This window comes from Sinohyriopsis cumingii, chromosome 3, assembly GCF_028554795.1.
Source record: "Sinohyriopsis cumingii isolate HCF-2022 chromosome 3, ASM2855479v2, whole genome shotgun sequence".
Lineage (NCBI taxonomy): Eukaryota > Metazoa > Mollusca > Bivalvia > Unionida > Unionidae > Sinohyriopsis > Sinohyriopsis cumingii.
This window is the reverse complement of record NC_142963.1, coordinates 59,486,081-59,510,310: the sequence shown is the minus strand read 5'-3', so window position 1 is coordinate 59,510,310 and position 24,230 is coordinate 59,486,081. Positions and strand designations below refer to the sequence as shown.

The 24,230-nt window shown below is 35.8% G+C and overlaps 1 protein-coding gene across 18 annotated transcripts in view; it reads left to right on the top strand.

Moving 5' to 3' along the window:
• Positions 1–24,230, top strand: part of LOC149802934 (uncharacterized) — a 389,228-nt gene that overhangs the window by 109,931 nt on the left and 255,067 nt on the right. For all 18 annotated transcript variants that reach the window (XM_089952442.1, XM_089952437.1, XM_089952439.1 and 15 more), the window contains exons 2-3: positions 6,122–6,273; positions 9,898–9,977. In XM_089952442.1, coding sequence (XP_089808568.1) covers positions 6,122–6,273; positions 9,898–9,977 — 232 coding nt within the window. The remainder of the gene's footprint in view (positions 1–6,121; positions 6,274–9,897; positions 9,978–24,230) is intronic.

Genomic DNA, 24,230 nt, shown 5'->3' with positions numbered 1-24,230 from the left:
AGAATATTTTATTTTAACTTCTCATTATCAGTCATTCTGATCCTCCCCAATTCCAATATCCATTTTTTTTTAATGTACGTCCATTTTTAGAGAGGCATCATTAGTACCATGGACCCTTAAAGGACTTCTCATGAAAGGGGTTTTTAACTTTGTTCCTTAACTTGAAGCCATATATTAAAAAATGCTCTTAGCCACACACACACGTGATTCCAGTCAGCTGTTTTTCATGCTGATCCTAACACATTACCCCCTGCTTAAAAAAGTAAAAAGATAAAAAAAATTTAAAAAATTGATTTGTGCATCTAACATAACTGGTTTTGCCCAGTACTTGAAGTGCTTAGTACATTATATATACTAATCATTATAATATATATATATATATATATATATATATATATATATATATATATATATATATATATATATATATACTGTTGAAATCCCTCCTACCTACCCTAGTTTGAAAACAAGTGCACTAGGAAACACTCATAGTTTTTTTGGTCTTGTATTATTCATGTGGATAGAACAAGTTTTTGTATTTTTGACATGTTTCTGGAGCTAAATAATTTTCTTATTTTTAATTACTAGTGAGAGAAATTTACTCCATCTATGCTTTAAAGAAAATGAATACAAATTTTAGTAATTTAATCAAATTATTTGCGGGTATTTTGCTTCTTTCTTGTACAAATATACACATATAAGTTTTAAAATAATTTGTATAACTCAGTTTTAGATGAGATTTTAATTGAATGTGTATTTGACTCCCTGCTCTGGAGCAAATTGTCATTGTGATGAAAAAAAGAAAAATGGCTTCTGCACTTCAATTCTTCATCTCAGACATGGACTGAACTTTGTGGATGGCGCTTATTTGGAATAACTGAAAACGTCGACAGTCTAGGTAATAGTGACTAAAAATTGAAGAATGGTTTTGGTACAAAAGCAGAATTCTCTGTCTAGTACTTGAACCATTTGTGGATGGATTACCCGTAAACTTTGGGATAAAAACCTGTTGAATTTGGGGTCAAAAGGTCATTGCCACTAGAAGAAGAACAATAGTTTTATCATAACTTTACATATTGACTGCACTGGTAGACTAAGTGGTTAGAGCATCTGCCTCATTTGCAAAAGGTTGTGGGTTTGAGTCATACCAAAGACTTCTAAAAATGGTACTTGCAACTGCCTTGCTTGGTGCTCAGCATTAAGAGGTTATTGTAAGGACTGGTTGACCTGGTGTCTGGATAATGTGACAGGTTTCGACATGATGCTACATTAAAAAGCCAAGTCACACACTTGCACACACACATCTAGACCACATAACGTGATCTAAGTTTGTGGAGGGCTTGCACTTAAGGTAGACACCTATTGATTAAGGAGGTCTGAAGGACAAACGTCATAATGATTCAAAGAAAAATAAATTTGCACGGTTATATATGTTCTTAAACACGTTCTCTGACCAGACACTCATAATTACTTGCACTTCTGAATGAGACAGAAACCTAGAATTTGGGGTCAGAGCTGTAATAGGATGACCATAATGAATTCTCTACAGCAAGTTTTGTTCCAGACTGCATGACTTGAGCAAAGGTCATTGAGATGGTTGAGACCTTTCGTTCAATGGTCTCCAAAGTCACCTATGCCTTACCATTGCCTACTGTGACCCAAAGGATTCACTGCTACTAATGTCCCTTTTCAGTCCCATTTCATTTGGAACTAGAAGTTCCAACCAAGCTCCTTTCACTTGGATCAGAAATACAAAGAGAGTAAAGCTTGATTCAAGCAGCCACTGGTATGAGCAGTTCATTTACAGTCAAACGCAGATGTATGGATCAATTCATGGCATAAATGCACTGTTCTGATCGGCCATCTGCCGAATGTAACCAGTGACCATGAACTTTTAGACATAATATGTACAATGAATGACTATGATCATTGAGGAATGTTTGCAACTGGAGACAGATTGTAGTGAACCAAGAAAGAAGAAAGAAGAAAAAAATTAAAAAAATGTAGTTTAGTATTGCTACTGGTTTCCTTATATTTGCTTACAGCACTGTGCATTACAGATGGCAGACGTGATTAAAGGACATATCACTAACTGCCATTGTAGTGCCAAAGTTGTGAAAGTTGTGTAAATTTCCATTATCATTAACCATTCCTTTAAAAAAGATGCTGTCATTGAAATACGTATCAGTAGTTCAAATGTTTATATGTTGGTTGGGTTTTTTAGTTCATTATGAGGACCTGACACTTTTAAATTTCCAAATGTCAATAAGTGGAAAAATAACTCACACTGATTTATAGTTACAAAACCCATATTATATCCATTATATTATTGGTGGAAAGAAATGAATTACCTTGAGATAAAATAAAATAAAATATCTTGGCTGAAAAGAACATTGCAGGCCCCACCCCATCAAGTATTACATAGCAGATGAATTTACATAATAATTGTTGAATAAGCTGTAATCTAAAAATTGTAGAGCTTACGCTATGGCTCATACTGTGAAAGACACTAATATTAGAGTGTATGTGGGGGGGGGGGAACACCTGGCAAGATATTTATCAGAGGGTCAGTAAACATAAAAACACACTTACTCACCAAAGGAGAAAATATTTACTTGACTTAAGAAATTGTGTAAAATTCAAACAGAAAACACCTGCACTCCAGAAAATCAATGGAATATGTACATATACTAGTAATAACTAAAATAATGAAATCTTTACAAACTCTGTAATTGGTCCATACATTGGGAAATGGCCTGACTACTTCACAATATCCCATTTGGCCACAATGTTTGCATACAGGTCATGTGTCAAACACGTGATTAAAGGATAATAAACATAATTATATTTATGACATTTAAAATTAATTTGTGACAAATGCAGATGTTTGCAAAAATATTATTTTTTATATTATTTTATCATGAAAAATTACAATGTAGTGGCAATATAACTCAATTCATAATAAGATTACTCTGGAATTTTTGTATATTCCTTGCCAACAGAAACTAGTGAAGTACCAGTACATTGAAAAATTACCTTGATACGTACAATCCAAACTAATACAATGGTATATCAGCAGCAATGCACACATGTACTATTTTATGTTTTAGGTGAAATAAGTCTTGTGCTTTTGTCTCTCAAAAACATGTTTGGTTTCAGAAAGATTGAATTATGTATTTTAATATAATGTGTATGTTTGTGTGTGTGTGTGTATATATATATATGTGTGTGTGTGTGTGTGTGTGTGTGTGTATATATATATATATATAACTGTTGATGGAGATGATAATGTCTTCACATAAATAAAACGTGATTGTTTTATTATAGGTGTATAAAGCAATAGAAAATTAGTTTTAGATGAATGCATGTAAAAAGTTTGCAAGAACTCTGAATAAAAATAAAATAAATGTGCAGTCATTGTGGGCAATTTTTTATTGTTAAACTTAGTTGAATTTCAATTTTGAAAACTGGTCTTTCTGCACAGACCTGCTGTGAGACACCAACCATCTTGAGACCACTTTCTTTTGCAGAAGGAGTACTCTAGTAGACAGGTTTTATGGTATCAGAACATCAGTCCCTATGTAGTTCTTAAGGCTAGTATATATGAATGATGGACTGTTACAAACAAGGTGGTATCTAATGTACTGTGTATAGTACTCTTTAAACACAGGGTGGGTATATAAGGTACTGTTTACAGTACTTTGTAGAGACAGGGTGGGTATATAATGTACTGTGTACAGAATTCTTTAAATAGAGTGTGGTATATAATGTATTGTGTACAGTACTTCATAGACACAGGGTGGGTGTATAATGTACTGTGTACGGTCCTCTTTAAACACAAGGTGGGTATATAATGTACTGTGCACATTACTTTGTAGACACAGGGTGGGTATATAATGTACTGTGTATAGTACTCTTTAAACATAGCATGGGTATATAATGTAATGCTTACAGTACTCTTGTTAACTGTTTTCTTTTCAAGAAATCCTCACTGTATATCCCAATTACCTTCATGAATTCAAATGGAAAATAAATCTTTTATAAGAAATTCATTAGTATTTTGAGCATTGATTGTTATCCTCAGTTGTAAGCCTTAAAAATGGACTAGAGGAAACATTATTTTGACACTCATTTCATGCCCAACTGCTCTTGCATTTGGCAGTTAGGCAGATCTGAGCTTGTGAGTGATATTTGGTCATTTTGTGCCTCTTGATTTAGCGATACCTGAAGAACATGCTTTTAAGATGAATAATTGATTCACTGTACATATTTAATGGTTTTGATTTTAGTTTTAAAATTTAACTGATCCCAAACTCATGGTCTTGATTCTTATAGTATGTGCAACAATTATTGCCAAAAGACAATATGTAATGGTTTCATTATTATCCATTGCCTTGTTTGAAATTGTGTGAAATACACTTCTTGCTCGTACTTGTATTAGAGTGACCATCATCTCTGCTGCACTTTCAGCATGTGATCATGGTTTTTCTGCAATTTGTACTCTGTGTTTGCACCCTTTGGGCAAGCTTTTTCATCAGGAGTAAAATCATTGCAATCTAATATTTTTTTTCAAGTGCATGTCTGTTCATGGCTTTGTTGGCTCTAGCAATGGCCAAAAGTTGCTAAAACCAATCAAAACTTTCAAATGGCAGTTAATTTCCATTTGAAAATGATACTTTTTGGCAATCACAACATTGAAGGTTTCTAATAGTCTGTTGAATGGCAGTCACTGAGAGCCATATCTGTAGCATATTTTTGATGCTGAATTAATGACCGAAGAAACTAAGACCGAAGACACTGAATTAATGACCGAAGACACTAAGACCGAAGACACTAAGACTGAAGACACTGAATTAATGACCGAAGACACTAAGACCGAAGACACTTAGACTGAAGACACTGAATTAATGACCGAAGACACTAAGACTGAAGACACTGAATTAATGACCAAAGACACTAAGACTGAAGACAGTGAATTAATAACCAAAGACACTAAGACCGAAGACACTAAGACTGAAGACACTGAATTAATGACCGAAGACACTAAGACTGAAGACACTGAATTAATGACCAAAGACACTAAGACCGAAGACGCTAAGACTGAAGACACTGAATTAATGACCGAAGACACTAAGACTGAAGACACTAAGACTGAAGACACTGAATTAATGACCGAAGACACTAAGACTGAAGACAGTGAATTAATGACCGAAGACACTAAGACTGAAGACAGTGAATTAATGACCGAAGACACTAAGACTGAAGACAGTGAATTAATGACCGAAGACACTAAGACTGAAGACACTAAGACTGAAGACAGTGAATTAATGACCGAAGACACTAGACTGAAGACAGTGAATTAATGACCGAAGACACTAAGACTGAAGACACTGAATTAATGACCAAAGACACTAAAACCGAAGACACTAAGACTGAAGACACTGAATTAATGACCAAAGACACTAAGACCGAAGACACTGAATTAATGAACTAAGACCGAAGACACTGAATTAATGACCACAGACACTAATTTTGGAGGGTGATGAGCTTGTAGAAATACAAAGTTTGGCATTAAGAAAAAAAAAGGTGCATTATTATATCTGGAATGGAATATTCCGTAGTGCAGCTTATTTCTGGTGAACCTGAAATTCAAACATGTACATGTAAATCTTTGTATGGGTTATTTGAACACTTGATAATTTTTTTTGTAAAAGTAATATAAAAGTCGAAGGAAAATATGACAGTGCAGTGCAAATGACAATATTATGGTGGGAAAACTTTAAAAACAAATAAGATTATCTCTATTTTGTTCAAAAACTAGTACATTATTTACTATCTAGTAATTGTCTTTGAAGTTTTGTGTGTCCTTCTTATTCCAAGGATAGGGGTACAACACTGTATCATCCAGTAGGTTTATTTATGGATATTTGGGAAAGTAATATTCGTATATAATTATTTATTTGTGCCCAAACAAGATACATGTACATATAAACTGACAAATGTAGAGTTTCAAAATAAGATGGCTTACAGGTGTTGTGTTGGTATTATTATTTTTGATTGATGGCTTCCAGGTGTTGTGTTGATATTATCACTGTCATTTATGTTTTTGTTTTCTTTTTAGATCAACCCAAATAGTAAAGCCTACAATGAAGGGATCCAGGTAGGGGACTATGTCCATAAAATAAATGGTCAGAAAACAGAAGGACTACAACACCAGGATGCTCAGAGACTAATCAAAGCTGCAACTGACCAGCTTATTCTGGAGCTCAGTAGGTGAGTGGTCAGGCAGTATTTTGAGATTGTTTTACTTGATATAGCAGTTATTAATCATTATCATAATTCATAAACCTTGCAAATATTTGAAACAAAGAACCAAAAGTCATTAGTACATTTGTGAAATATGAACAAGTCATATCTGGGTGAGATAGTAGTACATTTTTTTCAACATTTGCGCATGCTAACTTGTATAATTTTAATAAAAATGATGTATGTTTTTTCACATGGTAGCTAGAGTACAGCTGATTGCCCTTACAGGGGGTAACTAGGTTGAGTACAACTGATTGCCCTTACAGGGGATAACTAGGTTGAGTACAACTGATTGCCCTTACAGGGGGTAACTAGGTTGAGTACAACTGATTGCCCTTACAGGGGGTAACTAGGTTGAGTACAATTGATTGTCCTTAAAAGGGGTAACTAGAATGAATACAACTGATTGCCCTTACATGGGGTAAGTAGGTTGAGTACAGCTGACTGTCCTTACATGGGGTGACTAGGTTGAGTACAACTGATCACCCTTAAGGCTGTCTACTGTTTACAAAATTTACAAGGTAATATTGCCCATAGAAAAGTAATGTATTCTGATTGTCCTCACTCTCTCACTGAATAACAATAATAATAATAATAATAATAATAATAATAATATTTACTAGAAATTTTAAAAACAAGTAATTAATACAAAAAGGGTCATAGACATCACTAAAATACATTAGGGATGATGGCAGATTTAGCTACATTTATGAATTACCATTTCATCTATATAATAACATTTGTTTGAAATATGGAGATGGACGAGTTTATTTTATTCCCTTAAGAATGCAGTTCCAAAGCATTAAGCCGTTCTGAAATAGTTATGTGTTTGGTTTAGAAATTTTGAAATTTTTAAGAAATCAAGTATAGATTTGAAGCATTTATATTTTATTTGTTTGTCAAAGATATTTCACTTTGAAACTCTGTGGATTGTTTTTTTTTGCTTGGAGGAATTTATGCATAACAAACCTATAGCATGGTGTTTTCTTCCAGTTATTAATTTAGTTTGTATTTCTAATAATTGGCCCTTTTTTTATAGCTAGCTCTAGACTATTGTCCTCTCTGGAAAAAAGGAGGATAGGTATGTAAGGGGGACATAATATTAATCCTATGTGGAAATTATTATACTCAGTGGTTAACTCCCTTGACATTGCTTTTTTACAGCTTCTGTGTAAAATCATTTCAATGAAAAATACCCATAAAAGTTATTTTATATAAAAAATGTTATTAATTGTTAAAGGTAAAAGAAGAAAGGACACCAGTATTTGAAATTCGTATTAAAAGCTTCAAGAGATGTGATATTTGCTCATAGTCATAGAATGAATGTGATTGTAGTATATCTTTGACTTTTTTTCTAGAATGACATAACTAATTTCAATAAAATTTGGTAGAAATTGTTTATAGGACATGTTGTGTCAAAACTGTGTCCATGGTGGCTCCCTTAGCAACATAGCAGTGTTGGTGCTTCCATAGCAACCAAATGCTTCTAATGAATGGCTGCACCAGCTTAATCCAATTTTAACGAACGTTTCTTAGGACATGCTTTATCAAAACTGTTATTGGGGCAGCTTGCCTAGGAATGGTAAACCTGTTTTATTCTATCTACCGACTCTTTGGTAAGGTGGTAACTGTCATAACAGCCATGTGGAAAATCTTTTTTCAACTTTTCAAGAATGTGCTTGGACATTTTTAATTTGACTTTGCAGGAATGGTTTTTCTATCATATCCTACCAAAATTGCTTCTAAGGTGGTTCCTTGCAAAAGTGTTACTTCCACAGCAAGTAGGTGAAGATCATATCTTCAGTTTCTTCTCCAGAATGCCAGAGCCAATTTTCTGTAAACATTTTTTGACTTTTCCAAATGATATGTTCTACCAGCATTATGTTTTGTGTGGTTCCTTGAACTACAAATAGTTAAAATATCTATTTTCAGTTTCTTCTCCATAATGATTGAGTCAGTTTGATCAGACCTGGTTGGAATGATTCCCAGGATATTTTGGTTTAGAACCAGTAGTAATGGTGTGGCTTCCGTAGCAAGTACCATATATGCTCTCTTATAAGTTGAGTCAAACTGCAAACAATAAAGATCACAATCTGCTGTAATATAATGTACCTGCCGATCAGGGTATATTTTATTTGTTATACTATTACTTCTAACAAACTGCACAGACCCAGATATGATGGTGCATTATGAACCAGCAGGTCTGAGTCTGTGCCGTTTACAGTTGGGCTAATGTTTTAAGGGAGTATATGTGGTAAGTAGAAAGGTAATTTTGACTTGTGCTTCAGCATGGATCAGTCAGTTGTGATTAAATGTGACAGAAATGTTTACAGACGATATGCTGTAACAGAATTGTGTTTTTCCATAGCAACTAGGTAGAAAACATACAAATGATATTTACATGGTGCCGTTGTTACTGCACACATGCACAATCATGCACACATGCACAAACATACATTCATACAACCGAAATTGCAAATAGGCCATTTACTCTAGCTGAAGTTACAGGATAGAAACACTGATAAACAATATGTCATTACCACCTATTTCTATCAAATAGCTAGCTATTGTCTTTACATAAGTGTCTTTCAAACCATGTTACCTGCCATTGTTACAGAAGCAATACCTGGTTTCAAACACTTCTGATACCAGAGACCACCTGTCTTGAGAGACCAGATTTTCAGTTCGTGAATTGCTATGACTTGTCTTGAGAGACCACCTGTCTTTGGAAACCATGATCTTTTGGAAAAAGGTGTGGTCTTCTGAGATGCATTTTCTGTATTACATTGGTTTTTTTTTTTAAGGGACCAAGAATGGTCTGCTGTATCTTTTACAGATCACTAACATCTCACCTCTGTCTTAGTGGGTTCAAGTCACTGACATCTCACTTCAGTCAGAGTGGGTTCAAGTCACTGACATCTCACCTCTGATTGGGTTCAAGTCTCTGACTCACCGAACATGAATATGTGAGAAAGCTTGCCAGTAGCTTTTCATGGGTTGGTGTTTCTTCCCAGGGTTTTACCAGGATCTTCCTTCACTGGATATACTGGCTGCCATGTATCATGTAGCCTATCATGTGCTGAAAAACAGTGTTAAACCCATAACAACAGCATTTCTTTTTTTGACCAGTATATGTCATGTGAGCAATATAAAATCTATTTGGGTTGTTTGTTTGATCATGCCAGGGTGGAGCAGGTGAAACATAACATTTTGCTGAAATCCTGTCCTCAAAATGATAGATCTAGGTCCTATTCTGAACCCCCCTTCCCCACAATCATAATATTCAAAAAGTGATGTAAGTAAATCATGATTGATGTTGCTGTAGTAGTTTGGGGTTTTAATGCCATTTTTTAGCACATGATCTACTTACTATGTCATGGTGGCCAATATATAAGGTCGAGGAAGAACTGGTGAAAACCCAGGTAAAATCCACTGACCCATGATGAAGCTACTTGCAAACTTTCTCACATACCGACATTGGCTGAGGCCAGGACTTGAACCCACATGCATAGAGTTGAGATAGCAGTTATAAACCACAGTGTTTCTGTGTGTGATAGCTAATATGTAAGCAATACATTCCATCCATTACAGGTCTGGAAGTACAGTAAATGGTGGAATAAATGGAGATATACACAACCACATTGAACATGAATTGGACGATATGAATGCAGGTGAGTTATTTACATTATGCTGTCAGACAGAGCAAAAGGGATCCTGGAGGAATATGTGAGATGTCTTAGTTAACTCTGTGGGGTTTTTATACAGAAAATATAAGGACTTTGTGATAATCCTTTCTTTTTCTAGGAAGTCAAGGACCGTCAAACTGCATTTTACTCAGAGTATCTGCTTCTTTAGAAAGGATGCAGATCTGATAAAACTTTGATTGCTCAGTTTTGTTTATGTGCCATCAGTCTCATACCAATAAATTCTGCCACCCCCCTCAAACTTAATTCTGGTTCCCACTTCAGATTGAAAAGAAAAATTGATGGGAATTTGGTTCCCTCCCTGCAGTTGGTGAGGGTTGCATGATCCATTGCCATGTTACTGTGTGTCATGTGTGCTTAGAAGATTTTTGTAACTTTTAGCAAATATATCTGGTTTGGTTCATACACAGACAATAGCTTGTAAATCTTTTGCTGAAAGTTGTACTGACTGTACACCAGTCACAGATATTAAATTAGTGTTCATTTATTTCAAAGTTGTACAGGCTGGCCATGAGTCATAGAACTAAACTAGTGTTCATTTATTTTAAAATTGTAAAAGCTGGCCATAAGTCACAGACCTCAACTAATTTTCATTTATTTCAAAGCTATAATGGCTGGACGTGAGTTGTAAACCTTAAACTGTGTTCATTTATATCAGAGTTGTACAGACTGGCCGTGAGTTGTAAACCTTAAACTGTGTTCATTTATATCAGAGTTGTACAGACTGGCCATGAGTTGCAGACCTTAAACTAGTGTTCATTTATTTCAGAGTTGTACAGGCTGGCCATGAGTCATAGACCTATTATAGTGTTCATTTATTTCAAAGGTTATTTTGTGTTGGGTGTATGTTTTGGCATGCATGTGTGACAGTCATACCTGTCTTAAATACAACATTTAGGAAGATCATTGTAAGAGTAATGGAAACAAAGTATACCTGCAGCCAAGGATTCAACCAAAGGTCCTCAGAGTGTAACTGCAGCCACGGATCCAACCAAAGGTCCTCAGAGTGTAACTGCAGCCACGGATCCAACCAAAGGTCCTCAGAGTGTAACTGCAGCCACAGATCCAACCATTATGGTCCTCAAAAGTGTAACTGCAGCCATGGATTCAACCAAAGGTCCTCAAAGTCTAACTGCAGCCAAGGATCCAGCCAGAGGTCCTTTGAACTTGTGGAATCCCCTTTTTGTAATGAAATTATGATACTGACAAACTGGGAAAATCTTCTAATTGGAGGCCTTTATTGATCTGGTAGAAATTAAGAGCAAATATGTAAATTAAGAGCAAATATGTAAATAAAGTAATTAAAAAATAAATTAAAGGCAAAATTACAGGATTAATTCGAAACTGATAGCTGGGACAGGTAAAGAAATACACATTAATCTGATTAAATTGAGGGGAGGGAGGGCAGAAGTTGCACACAAGTTTCAGGAATGTCTACATTCCCATGTGTATCTTTATTGGACAATATTTGTGTATGTATTTGTTGATAACATTGTTAAGATGACTACTTTTTGCATTTAGTTGTAGTTCCCAAGAAAGTCACTAACATTTCCCTCTAGAATTCTCAGGAAAAATTCACACTAACGTGCATGCAAACATGAGTAAAATTAAATTGTTCAGCCCAGTTAGAAGCAAATTATAACTCACAGGATGTATCAAAGTTCAGTAATAATAAAAATCAATAATTTTATCCAATATTTCTTCTTATAATGTTGTGAAGAAAAGACTTTCACAATGGAAACAGTCGCCAATTTTTGACTGTAACCTAATTTTGTGGTTGCTATTTTATTCAGTAGCTGTTACAGAACAAATGTGGTGAAACAGAATGAGAAAAATTTTCACATTTTTATACAGATACAAAAGTATTTAATCAGAATTGAATACATGCTGTTACGTGTTTAGGCTTTTTCAAACAGTAACACGAAAAGATTCAAGACAACAAGCTTTGTAAAATTTAACAAATAATTTATTTCCCTAGAAAAACAAGGTAAAAATGAGAAAAAGAAAATTCCAGACATGAAATATGACCCTTGATTGAACAGATTTGGGAAGGCCAAATTGAGCCAAAAAACTTTATTAAAGCTTTTCCTATTGTTTTAGATTTAATATTCCTCAAAGAAATTGCCTATAAAATTCTTGTAGATGCACAAATTATGGTCAACAAGTAATGGTTACCTGACTTGGCCTTTGGTAAGGGACCAACATAATCTTCTATTATTCTGCTAAATGGTTTGTCAAATGCAGGAATAGGTTGCAGACAAGCCTTAGCTAAGTATCCTCTGAGTGGGTTTTCCTACCATTTGACAAGTATGACAAGATCTGCAGTATTTACAAACATCACTTTTGATTTTTGGCCAATAAAAGTGAGTAAGATCTTGTGATAAGTCTTATTTATCCCTAAATGACCAGCCAAAGGAGTTTCATGGGCCAGACTAAGAATTTCCTGTCAGTATGATTTTGCAACTACAATTTGATAGTTTACTGACCACTCGTCACTAGCAGGTACTTTGGGAGGTAACCATTTTCTCATAAGAATTCCATTTTTAATGAAATAACAGACAGGTACTTCAGTGGCTTCAGTTTCACTAATGGCCTTTTGAAACAAACAGGATCTCTCAGGATCTTTTTCCTGTTCAACGACACGTGATTGTCATTTGTCACCCTGATTAGAATAAAGAGAATGAGTAGTTAAAAGAGGATCACTGTGATCAGTACCATCTGATTGATCCAAATAAGGAGTGAAAGTGACCTCATCAAAAGCCTGACCAATACATGTGTCATGTAAAGGAATACTTTCCTGATCAACATCATTCTCAAGAGCTTTCTTTGCCATAGCTCTAGTAACTGCACAGCTTGGAATAAATCAGGGAATTCTTTTTCAATTGGATTGACTTTCTGATCCAAGCAAGGCTTGTCAGTTACAAGTGGATTAACCACAACCTTGTCTCCAGCTAGGTCGTTGCCTAGTAATAAATGAATGCCCTCAATGGGCAAAGCAGACACTGTTTTGACTGTCAGAGGTCCTAAGACTAAGTCTGATAACAAATTTACACAGTGGAGAGGAACATTAACAAAGCCTCACTCTACTCCCTGAATAAGAACACTCTCAGAAGAAAAAGTGTGTGTGTGTGTGTGTGTGTGTGATGTGGATTTATAACATAGCTTTAACAATTTTTCAGTCAAGTCACTATGATGTTTGCAGTCTGACAGTTTATAGTGATGTCTACCACTGGGGCATCATGCTGCATGTAGCATGATGTCCCACCCAGTTACATTATCCTGACACCAGGCCGACCAGTCCTAACACTAACCTCTTGCTGAGTGCCAAGTGAGGCAGCTGTTAGTACCATTTTTGCTAGTCTTTGATGTGACTCAGCTGGAGATCGAACCCACTACCTCCCGCATCCAAGGCAGACACTAACCACTAGGCCACTGGAGCAGTCCCAATAGAAGAAGACTTCTCAGAGAAAGGCAAAGTACCTGATAATAAAAGACTCTGAGAAGCTCCTGTGTCCCTTAAAATTTTAATATGGATAGGATTGGCTGAATGATCCAAGAGTGATATAGAACCCTTCGACATGAATGGTTCATAATCCTCCATAATAAAATCAGACTGGGGTTTATTAGACCCAACAAATGTATTGCTTTCAATACATGACCATAACCATGACCTCTTAGAAATCAGAGCATTTTGAATAGGTCTGTCGTGATTATGATGCTTATATTTCAATTTGTAACAATCAGAAATAACGTATTCTTTCTTCTTGGAATAGGTACATGCAGGAAGAGACAAGGATTTTTGATCCAGCTTGATTTTTAAAAGTTATGCCATATTGAGATTTAGAAGGGCTTGTATTAGGCTGAAATACTTTTCTGCCAGAAGACTGCTGAGTGGAAGTCTTATTTACAAAAGAAACTTTCTGAGCTAAGGAATGCTCGTCAACAGCACAAGCAGCATCTTCCAAGGTTTCGACCTTATTCTCATGAAGATAAGGATTTATGTCAGTATGGACACAGTCCTTGAACTCTTCAAGTATTGTATGCTAAGACTTTCATAATCTTGATTAACTTTCTTGGCACCATCTATCAAAAAACTGCTCAAATAACTTGGGACCCCGATTTCTAAAATGTAAAATAATACTCGGGATTTAAACATTTTCAACATGGGCCCTGAGTGGCCGAGTGGTCTAAAGTGCTCTCTGTTACAGATCACTGCCTTCTCACCTCTGTATGCGTTGGTTTGAGTCCCCGATTCGGCCATTGTAGGTATGTGAGAAAGCTTGCCAGTAGCTTCTTGTGGGGCGGTGGTTCTTTCCGGGATTTTCCCGGGTTGTTCCTCCACCATTAATACTTGCCACCATGTATCATGTGGTGAAAAATGGCGTTAAACCCTACTACAACAACAACAACAACAACAACTACTCTGAGAAAGAATTTTAAAAAAGTTATTTACTTCAACTCTTACTGGTTTTAAATAAAGGTCAGGAAGTAGGTCATCATTAGAGACAAAGTTACTATTATTAGTTGTTTACAAATAACAGGTCAAATGGTACTGGAATGAATTTCTAGACAATGTCAAATCCAGTAAATAAAGTTACATTACAATAGCATGTAATGGAATAAAAAGAAAATTAAAAACTAACAAACAAACAAACAGTTAAATTAAATAAAATATAAATTAAATCAAATATACATAACAATGCAAAAACATATTCAAAGTGACTATTTTAAATGTTCTAAATTTGGAATTTTGCCCAATTTTGTCTGCAGAGAAAAATCACTTTGCCCACATATTAGTGTGGACCCTGCAAGAGAAAGCCATGGTAGCCAGGTTTGTAAAGTACTGGATTCATAATTCATAGGTTGCAGATTTAATGCTCACCAAGACCAGCCTGGATTGGCTGCATTGTCATGACCTTGGGAAATGCACTTTGATCGATTTCCTTGGCTTGGCCGAAAGAAGCCAGTAAAAAGTGCTGAAAGTGGCACTCAGATCCAGCCAACCAACCAACAGAATTAAATTCTTAAAAAAGGTTCATGTTACATTAAGTTATCTGAAAGTTTCTCTGAACTGGAATTCATGTACAGTTGATGGTTCCTACTTCCACCCAAAAATCTATAATTAGTAATGTTTCATAGCTGCAGAAACTGACAGCTAGGGCTTATTACAGATATTAGGGGAATGACTTTTGTTAAGGTCAACCAGTGCTTTGCCTGCTTCAGAAGCTGCTCCTTCCATAGAACAGCTGTGTAAATTATTTGGGAAAGATTATTTTGGATGTACTGGCAGGTATTTTAGGTAATTATGGCACCTTTTTGTACATTTCTTTACCTTTGAATGTATATTTTACATTTTGTAGGCAACTTTCTGCACATTTTTTCATACATGTAATTGCATTTTAAAGGACATGCTTATATCATTATTACAGTTTTTTGTGGCACACAGTTTTGTTCATTTCATTTTGTACATACACATTCTGGGGTCTTTTGGAGGATTTTGCACTTACAGAAATTGTTTTCAAATTTGCAATGTAAAATACATCCATATCTCCATGTCTCTATCTTGTGCCTTGTCAGTTGGTTCAGTTAAGTTCTGTCTCATTCTTTCCTTATTGCCATCTTTTGTTGAGTTCTGTTGCTCTCTCTCTCCCTTTCTCTTTCCCTCCCGCTCCCTTTCTTCCCATTCTCTCTTCCTTTCTCTCTCCTCCCCTCTCCCCCTCTTTCTATCGATACAGGTACAACAATTGAAACTTCAATCTAATACTACATCTTATTGGAAGAATTGATAGAGCTATACAGAGACCTGGATATTTCTGTTTTCATTGGCATTCAGCAACGTTGGTGTTTGTAGATGGGTGCTACCATCCTCGGTATTGGGAAAGTTTTGGTAATTGCTGTTGTTCTTTGAATAGTTATAATACATACTGTGCTACAGATATGTCTTTTGTAAGCAAAAATTGAACATAATTAGAATACCTTAATTTGAATGTATGCTTTATTATCCAGCAATTACAAGAGGTGGAAGAGAGTTTGATTCAGATTGAACCAGGTCATTAATGTATTGTAATATGATATCATGATTTACATAATAAGGATTTTAGATGCTATATCAGCAAAATATCGGTGGGGGGGGAGAGAGAGAGAGAGGGTTTTTTTTATAGTAAAATAAGAAACAAAGATATTGGGGTGTAAATTTGATTTGAAGACAGTCAGGCAAATATATTGTAGCAGTTGTAGTGGAAAAAACATGCAATGTAAACTAAACCATACATACACACATGCACGCACGCACGCACGCACACACACACACACACACACACACACACACACACACACATGAAAATGAAATAATTCAGGTAAATGTTTCTGAATTTAGGTTTCACTTTCAGTTGAAAGCATATATATGATTTGTAACATTGATTATATAATAATCCTGTATCAATTATTCATTGATTATATACACAGCAGTTATCCAAAACCTTTCCTCTACTGGACCAGTGGAAATGTCATCTGGATTCTTCATCTGTTCTGTATTTAGAATCATTATCATTTATCTCAGTCATAAGCGTTAGCACATTAACCCCTGAAGGTCTTTGTCGTTTTTGTCTGAAATTCGAGAGGAAACACATTTTGAAAGCTATTTCTGAATACATCTGAAAATACCAACTTCCAGGTGATCTTCCAATAACATACTGCCTAGTTGTGTTAGAAACATCGTTTTTTATTGGCTATTTGGCTCGTGCATGAGTAGAAGGTAAGATTTTTTTTTTTTTGGCTTAACGGACCCATTATTTTCGTATCGAGACCACTCTTTATTCCAAATGCCCATCTTATCCTACTTTTTGCAAAGGTTCATCTGTCTGTTTGCAGTTCATACTAGTTTGCTTAGATCTGAGACCAAAAAGTAAAAAATCCAGACACAAAATCAGATTCCAACCACGGGCGAATTTTGAGTGGAAAAAAATAGGGTCCAAAAATGAGGTTTTTTCCTCTGTATTTTGTAGTACAACTTGAAATTCCAGATTATTTGATATCATTGTAGAGCTGCATCTGTCTACCTTTCTATAATACCACCCACTTTAGTGTATCATACATGACCTTGACGCTAGAGAGCTCGGCAGTAGGCTACTGCCTCCTGCCACTTAACTCGTCACCAGGGGTTAATGTGTTAAGATGGTCATATTTTGGACTCATAATTCAACTTTCACAGATTGGATACATATCCGAGCCTGTCTAGGTTGGTTTCATCTATATATGATGGAGAAAGGCACTTTCCTTTACATTATATAGCCAGTCTAGGTTGGCTTCATCTATATATCGTGGAGAAAGTCATTTTCCTTTACATGATATCTATATTTCATGGAGAAAGGCACTTCCCTCTACATGATATAGCCAGTCTAGATTGGCTTCATCTATATATCATGGAGTAAAGCACTTACCTCAACATGATATCTATATATCATGGAGAAAGGCACTGCCCTCTACATGATATCTATATATCATGGAGAAAGGCACTTCCGTCTACATGATATAGCCAGTCTAGGTTGGCTTCATCTATATATCATGGAGAAAGGCACTCCCCTCTACATGATATCTATATATCATGGAGAAAGGCACTCCCCTGTACATGATATCTATATTTCATCGAGAAAGGCACTTCCCTCTACATGATATAGCCAGTCTAGATTGGCTTCATCTATATATCATGGAGAAAAGCACTTCCCTCTACATGATATCTATATATCATGGAGAAAGGCACTTCCCTCTACATGATATAGCCAGTCTAGGTTGGCTTTATCTATATATCATGGAGAAAGGCACTCCCCTCTACATGATATCTATATATCATGGAGAAAGGCACTCCCCTGTACATGATATCTATATATCATGGAAAAAGGCACTTCCCTCTACATGATATCTGCATATCATGGAGAAAGGCATTTCCCTCTACATGATATCTATATATCATGGAGAAAGGCACTTCCCTCTACATGATATCTATATTTCATGGAGAAAGGCACTTTCTTCTACATGATATCTATATATCGTGGAGAAAGACACTTCCCTCTACATGATATCTGCATGTCATGGAGAAAGGAATTTCCCTCTACATGATATCTATATATCATGGAAAAAGGCACTTCCCTTTACATGATATCTGCATATCATGGAGAAAGGCATTTCCCTCTACATTATATCTATATATCATGGAGAAAGGCACTTCCCTCTACATGATATCTATATTTCATGGAGAAAGGCACTTTCTTCTACATGATATCTATATATCGTGGAGAAAGACACTTCCCTCTACATGATATCTGCATATCATGGAGAAAGGAATTTCCCTCTACATGATATCTATATATCATGGAGAAAGGCACTTCCCTCTACATGATATAGCCAGTCTAGGTTGGCTTCATCTATATATCATGGAGAAAGGCACTTCCCTCTACATGATATAGCCAGCCTAGGTTGGCTTCATCTATATATCATGGAGAAAGGCACTTCCCTCTACATGATATAGCCAGTCTAGGTTGGCTTCATCTATATATCATGAAGAAAAGCACTCCCCTCTACAGGATATCTATATATCATGGAGAAAGGCACTTCCCTCTACATGATATAGCCAAAAATATGTAGAAAGTGCCATTAAAAACCAAACAATAAAAGAGCATTGATCTGGACAAACTCCATGTCTTCTGGGGATTTTAAGCTGCATCAATTGTATGAGGGCTGTCATGTCTTCTATGGATTTTAAGCCATGTCCATTGTGTGAGGGCTGTCATGTCTCCTAGGGGTTTTAAGCTGTGTGTGTCCATTGTGTTGTTGCTATCATGTCTCCTAGGGATATTAAGCTGTATCCACTGTGTGAGGACTGTCATGCCTCCTAGGGATATTAAGCTGCATCCACTGTGTGAGGGCTGTCATGTCTCCTAGGGATTTTAAGCTGTGTGTGTCCATTGTGTTGTTGCTATCATGTCTCCTAGGGATATTAAGCTGCATCCACTGTGTGAGGACTGTCATGTCTCCTAGGGATATTAAGCTGCATCCACTGTGTGAGGACTGTCATGTCTCCTAGGGATATTAAGCTGTGTCCATTGTGTGAGGGCTGTCAAGTTGTCTCCTTGGGATTTTAAGCTGTGTCCAGTGTGTGAGGGCCTTAATGTCTCCTAGGGATTTTAAGCCGTGTCCATTGTGTGGTGGCTGTCATGTGTCCTAGAGATATTAAACTGTTGTCCCTTGGTTGAATTATAAACAAAACAGTTATTCTAGAGATGTTAAACTTTTGTCCCCTGTATGGGATTATAAACATAAATTTGCCACCTGTGTTAAGGGTGCTGAAGATATTCAGTCAACTTATTCACCTTGTTAGGATTGGATTCATTTCAGATTCCTGTATAAATAGCACATGTATTTGTATTTTGAACTGTATTTACCTTTTATATACAACAGTCATTTTTGTGGGCAAAATTATTCATACAAGAAAAAGAAATTATATTTAACCCGAGGTCAGACTTCAGTTTTTCATCAGGATCATTTTGTAATGTTTGGTCTAATTATAGGTATTTGAATGTACACAGGTGACTCCAGGTATGTAATGACTTTAAGGCCAGTTTTTTTCATTACCATGCTGTAATTACCTGTATAATTAACAACTGCCTCATGTACACACAGTATAGATAATTGGTACTAGCTGTTAAGAGAAGGAGTTGTATAGTTATATACATCGGTTGTGTTGAGAGTAAATCAGTACTGTGAGCACAAGGTTCAGAATTCATAGAGGAATGTTCAAATTACTACCAGGTTTTTCCACAAGATTTTAAGGTAAAATTCATGTAGTCTGTTTATTAAACTGCCCAGAGGACACTTACTTAATTCTGATATGTGGGCATTTAAATATGCAGATGTTGTCAACCTACCAGTAGGTATGTTAAACTCAGGGGACATGCGGATAAACTCAAAATGAAATGCAGATAAACAGTGGACATGCAGATGAACTCAGAGGACATGTTTGGGTGGATGGGATATTTGAGGTTTAAGTAAACAAATTCAGCTACTGAATTCGTTTAAACTCTATAAAGTTTTTGTGTGGAAAAATGGGTGTGGTGGTTTAGTATGGGAAATTAAGGGAGATTGGCTTAGTATGGAAAATTAAGGAATATTAACTTGGTATGGAAAATTAAGGGATATTAACTTGGTATGGGAAATTAAGAGTGATTGACTTCATATGGGAAATTAATGGAGATTGACTAAGTATGGGAAATCAAGGGTGATTGACATAGTATGGGAAATTAAGGAGATTGACTTGGTATGGGAAATTAAGTCCAGCTTGACTTGGTATGGGAAATTAAGCAAGATTGGCTTTGTATGGGAAATTAAAGGAGATTGACTTAGTATGGGAAATTAAGGGAGATTGGCTTCCTATGGGAAATTAAGGGAGATTTATCTAGGAAGAGACTGTCGGTCTTTGGGATAGTGTGGCTTCATACACATTAGCTATGTTCAAGGCTTTTTGTTATGAATTGTTAGGTACTTAATTGAGAGAGGGAGGAGTAATTTGGAATGTCAGATCTCTGATAGAACACTGATTATCAGGATGGATCTTTCTACACTGATTAATTTAGGGAATGGCTTAATAAGCCTTATTTTGGTACTTAGACAAGGTAACAATACTGGCATGTGGGTTTGGCCCCCAAGTCCCAGGTCATTGACCACTTATGAGAATTAACAGATTCATACATACACATCAGTATTATTAAGTGGGGAGGAGAGGAGGCAGAGTGCCAGCACACAACTGTTGCAGTCAGGTTTAGAAATTGTGGGTGAATTTACTCTTTCAGTTCTTGTCACAGTTGGCAGTGTCAGTACTACTAAGTTTGAACACTTGTTATGACTTTTTTTTGAGGCACATTAAAATAAAGGCATACCAGTTTATTTCTGTTATTGTACTAAGTTTCTTGCAAGACTGTTAGGACATGGTGTGGGAGCTTCTTAAAGGAATTGCTAGATGGTACATGCCCAGTATGAACAAAAATGAGCAAACAGCAAGTGAAAAATACAAAAATAATCATGAATTAATTTAATATAATAAAAAAAATGAATTGTGGGAAGGAGTAAAAAAAAATTTAAATGAATTTAAAAGAACCAAAAATAAACAAATTGCATCCAAAACTGAACATAAATGAACCAAAGATGTAGTTAAAGGAACATAATGTATTATTATTGCTGAAGAAATTAATTGAAGTATAACATAAATGTATTTTTTCAGTACTTGTACTGAGTCGTATTATGGTTCATTATGAAATATTGAGTAAACTATTAAAGTAATTTATTTGACAATAAAATAAATTTCTTATGTTATAAGCAGTCAGTTTTTAAGAGGAGTAGGGATGGCAGTGAAATTGCTAATCATTTGTGCAGAAAATTGACAGCTTCTTGAACACCTCTGGTTGATCCTGATTGCACACGCAAGTAGGGTTTAAGATAAAATTCATTGGCTTAATTGCTTAACATGTAATTTCATGATCTTAAATTTAGTCAAATCAGTCATGGATAGAAAGAAAAATATTTTAAGTACCTTACTTAAAATTCTTTGGCCTTAAATGACATACACCTGGCAGGTTAGTCCCAGATCAGACTAATTATCAACTATTAGAAGTATCTTGTACTGGTTACTTGTCAGTTACCATATTTGCTCACTTATAAGTTGAACCAAACTGCAAGCAAGAAAGGTCTTGATCTGTATAAGGCACCTGCAGATCAGGGTCTATGTTGTTTGTTCTGCTGATTACTCCTAACAATCTACACAGACTCAGATCTGCAGACACATTATGTGATGGCACAGGGAAAGCCAGGGGTACACAAGGACTAGCGCCACAGTCTCACTTCTTGGTTGGTCTGTGCAGTTTGCAGTTGGACTCGGCTTATAAGCAGTGGTACTTACCTGGACAGTCATAAGGGGGCAGTGGTTACTTGTCAGTTACATACTATGTGGAGGTGGCTCACAGTCGTAAGGGGTTAGTTTTTGACAAAACTAAAGATGCTGGTTTCTGGAAGATGGTAAGATAAAACAAAAGCCAGCAACCATTAGACTGGTAGACTGCCATATTTATTCCAGCAAAAAGAACAACAACAATTAGGTAAATACAATGCTTGTATACCTTTTAGCAAAAAGATGTTACATTCCTAAAATAGAAAAATCCATCTACATGTATCAGTACATTAACATGTGATCAAGTCAGGGAGACTCATCCAAGGGAATTTAAACTTTCAAGTGAAAAGTAAAATTAGTATGTGAAAATTAACACAGAACAGTGATACTTTTCCACTCTAGAATGAAAAGAAAGAGTTTTATTGCCCCTTGAAAATAACTCCATTTTTCCCCATTCTTAATATGCATTGAAATAGACAGCAGATGTAGGAAAGAAGTTTAGATTGATTGTACTTTCATAAGGATTCATAAGCCATTGCATCTATACAGCAAAGATAAAATTCTTGTCATTTTTATTAACTATACTGGTCATAGACCAGAAGAGCTTATAGGTTGTTCTGTTATCCATCTGTTGCTGGCATCTGTTTGTTATTGATGCTCCTCATAAACTACTTGGAGGATTATCATGTAAATTTATACCACTACACAAACATTCATCCCATGGTCTAGCTGGTCGAAAATGAAACTGTTTCCACTCACATATTCTGTATGGCCACCACAGTAGCTGTCTAGAAAAATCTTGATATTATATGCTACTCCCTCTGAAAAGAAAGTGTGAGTATGTGTGTGTATGATTTGGATTTTTAACATAGTTTTTAAAAAAAAATCAGTCATATCATTACGATGTCTGCAGTGTGGCAGTTTATAGTGATGTCTAGCACTGGGGCATCATTCCACAGACATGTAGCATGATGTCCCACCCAGTCATATTATCCTGACACCAGGCTGACCAGTCCTAACACTAACCTCTTAATGCTGAGCGCCAAGCAAGGCAGCTGCTAGTACTTTTTACGATGTCTAGTTGGTCCAAAAGGAAATTGGTGCTGATCTGATGTCCATTATATCTCCCACAGTGGTCATATTGAAAATCTTTTGATCACTAATTCTCTTAAATGAAAAGTAAAATTGCCATGGGATGTTTCACTGACATCTAAAGGTGTATGATACAAAAACTGAGAATCTTTTGTAATTGGCACAGTAGAAAACATGTCAAGTCTAGTTGTCCCTCTGTGAGTGCTGTGGCTTATTTTCTTCTCTTATTTTTTGAAGAGAATCAATGTTCTGTTTTAACTATTAAAGATTATCATGCAGCCCATTCTAACAACTTCAATTTTTTCAAAAGGCACGGCCATCAGGACAGATTCACACTTAGCATACACGGTGAGGTATATCAAGCTGCAAAAACCAGTGTCTCACTTGAATGCCTAAATGTTATCTTTCTTGTATCATGTTGGCTTTTAATAAACCCCTATATGAACCTTTGGGTGTAGTATCCTTTGATAATCTTACCCTCAGGATGGTTTTCTTCCTTGTCTCAGCATCTGCTAGATGAAGGAGTGAGCTTCACTCCCTATCATTAAAGCAGGGCTGTATCAGGTTCAGTGGAAATGGAAGTAAGTTTCTCTTCTTTGGCAACCAGGTTTTTTCAAGCTAACAAAAAAAACAAGCCAGCTTCCATCGATTACATTATTCCTGACTGAGATCCCCAGTCTCAGTGCATCTGTGTGTGGGGATGATCAGGATATACCTTTGTGTCCAGTTAGGGCACTCAATTATTACTTGACAACCCCTAAAGAGAGACAGAAGTGTAGAAAACATCTTTTTCTCCCCATTGAAGGTTCAGCTGATTTTTCAGCTTCCACAATTTCTGGGTTGATTGCATAAAATATTAAAATAAACTAGAGACAAACAGTCATACATATAATTATATTGTTATAAAGGATATACAATATATCAATTTAAATTATACAATTTTATATAGTGCATTAGCATTAAGTCCATTAGGATACAGAGTATCTAACTTATGAATCCAATAAGTTTCTTTTTTGAGTCTATTCATGTCACCATGCACAATATCTATTGGCATGAAAGAAAAATCAAGTAGAGAGTGATTATTGGTGTTAAAGTGTGTTGAAACATTAGAGGAAAACTGAGGATCTCTATAATTTTTTTTATGAAAGCGATGATTATTCATTCTCTTAGAAACTTGTTGTAGTGTTTGTCCAACA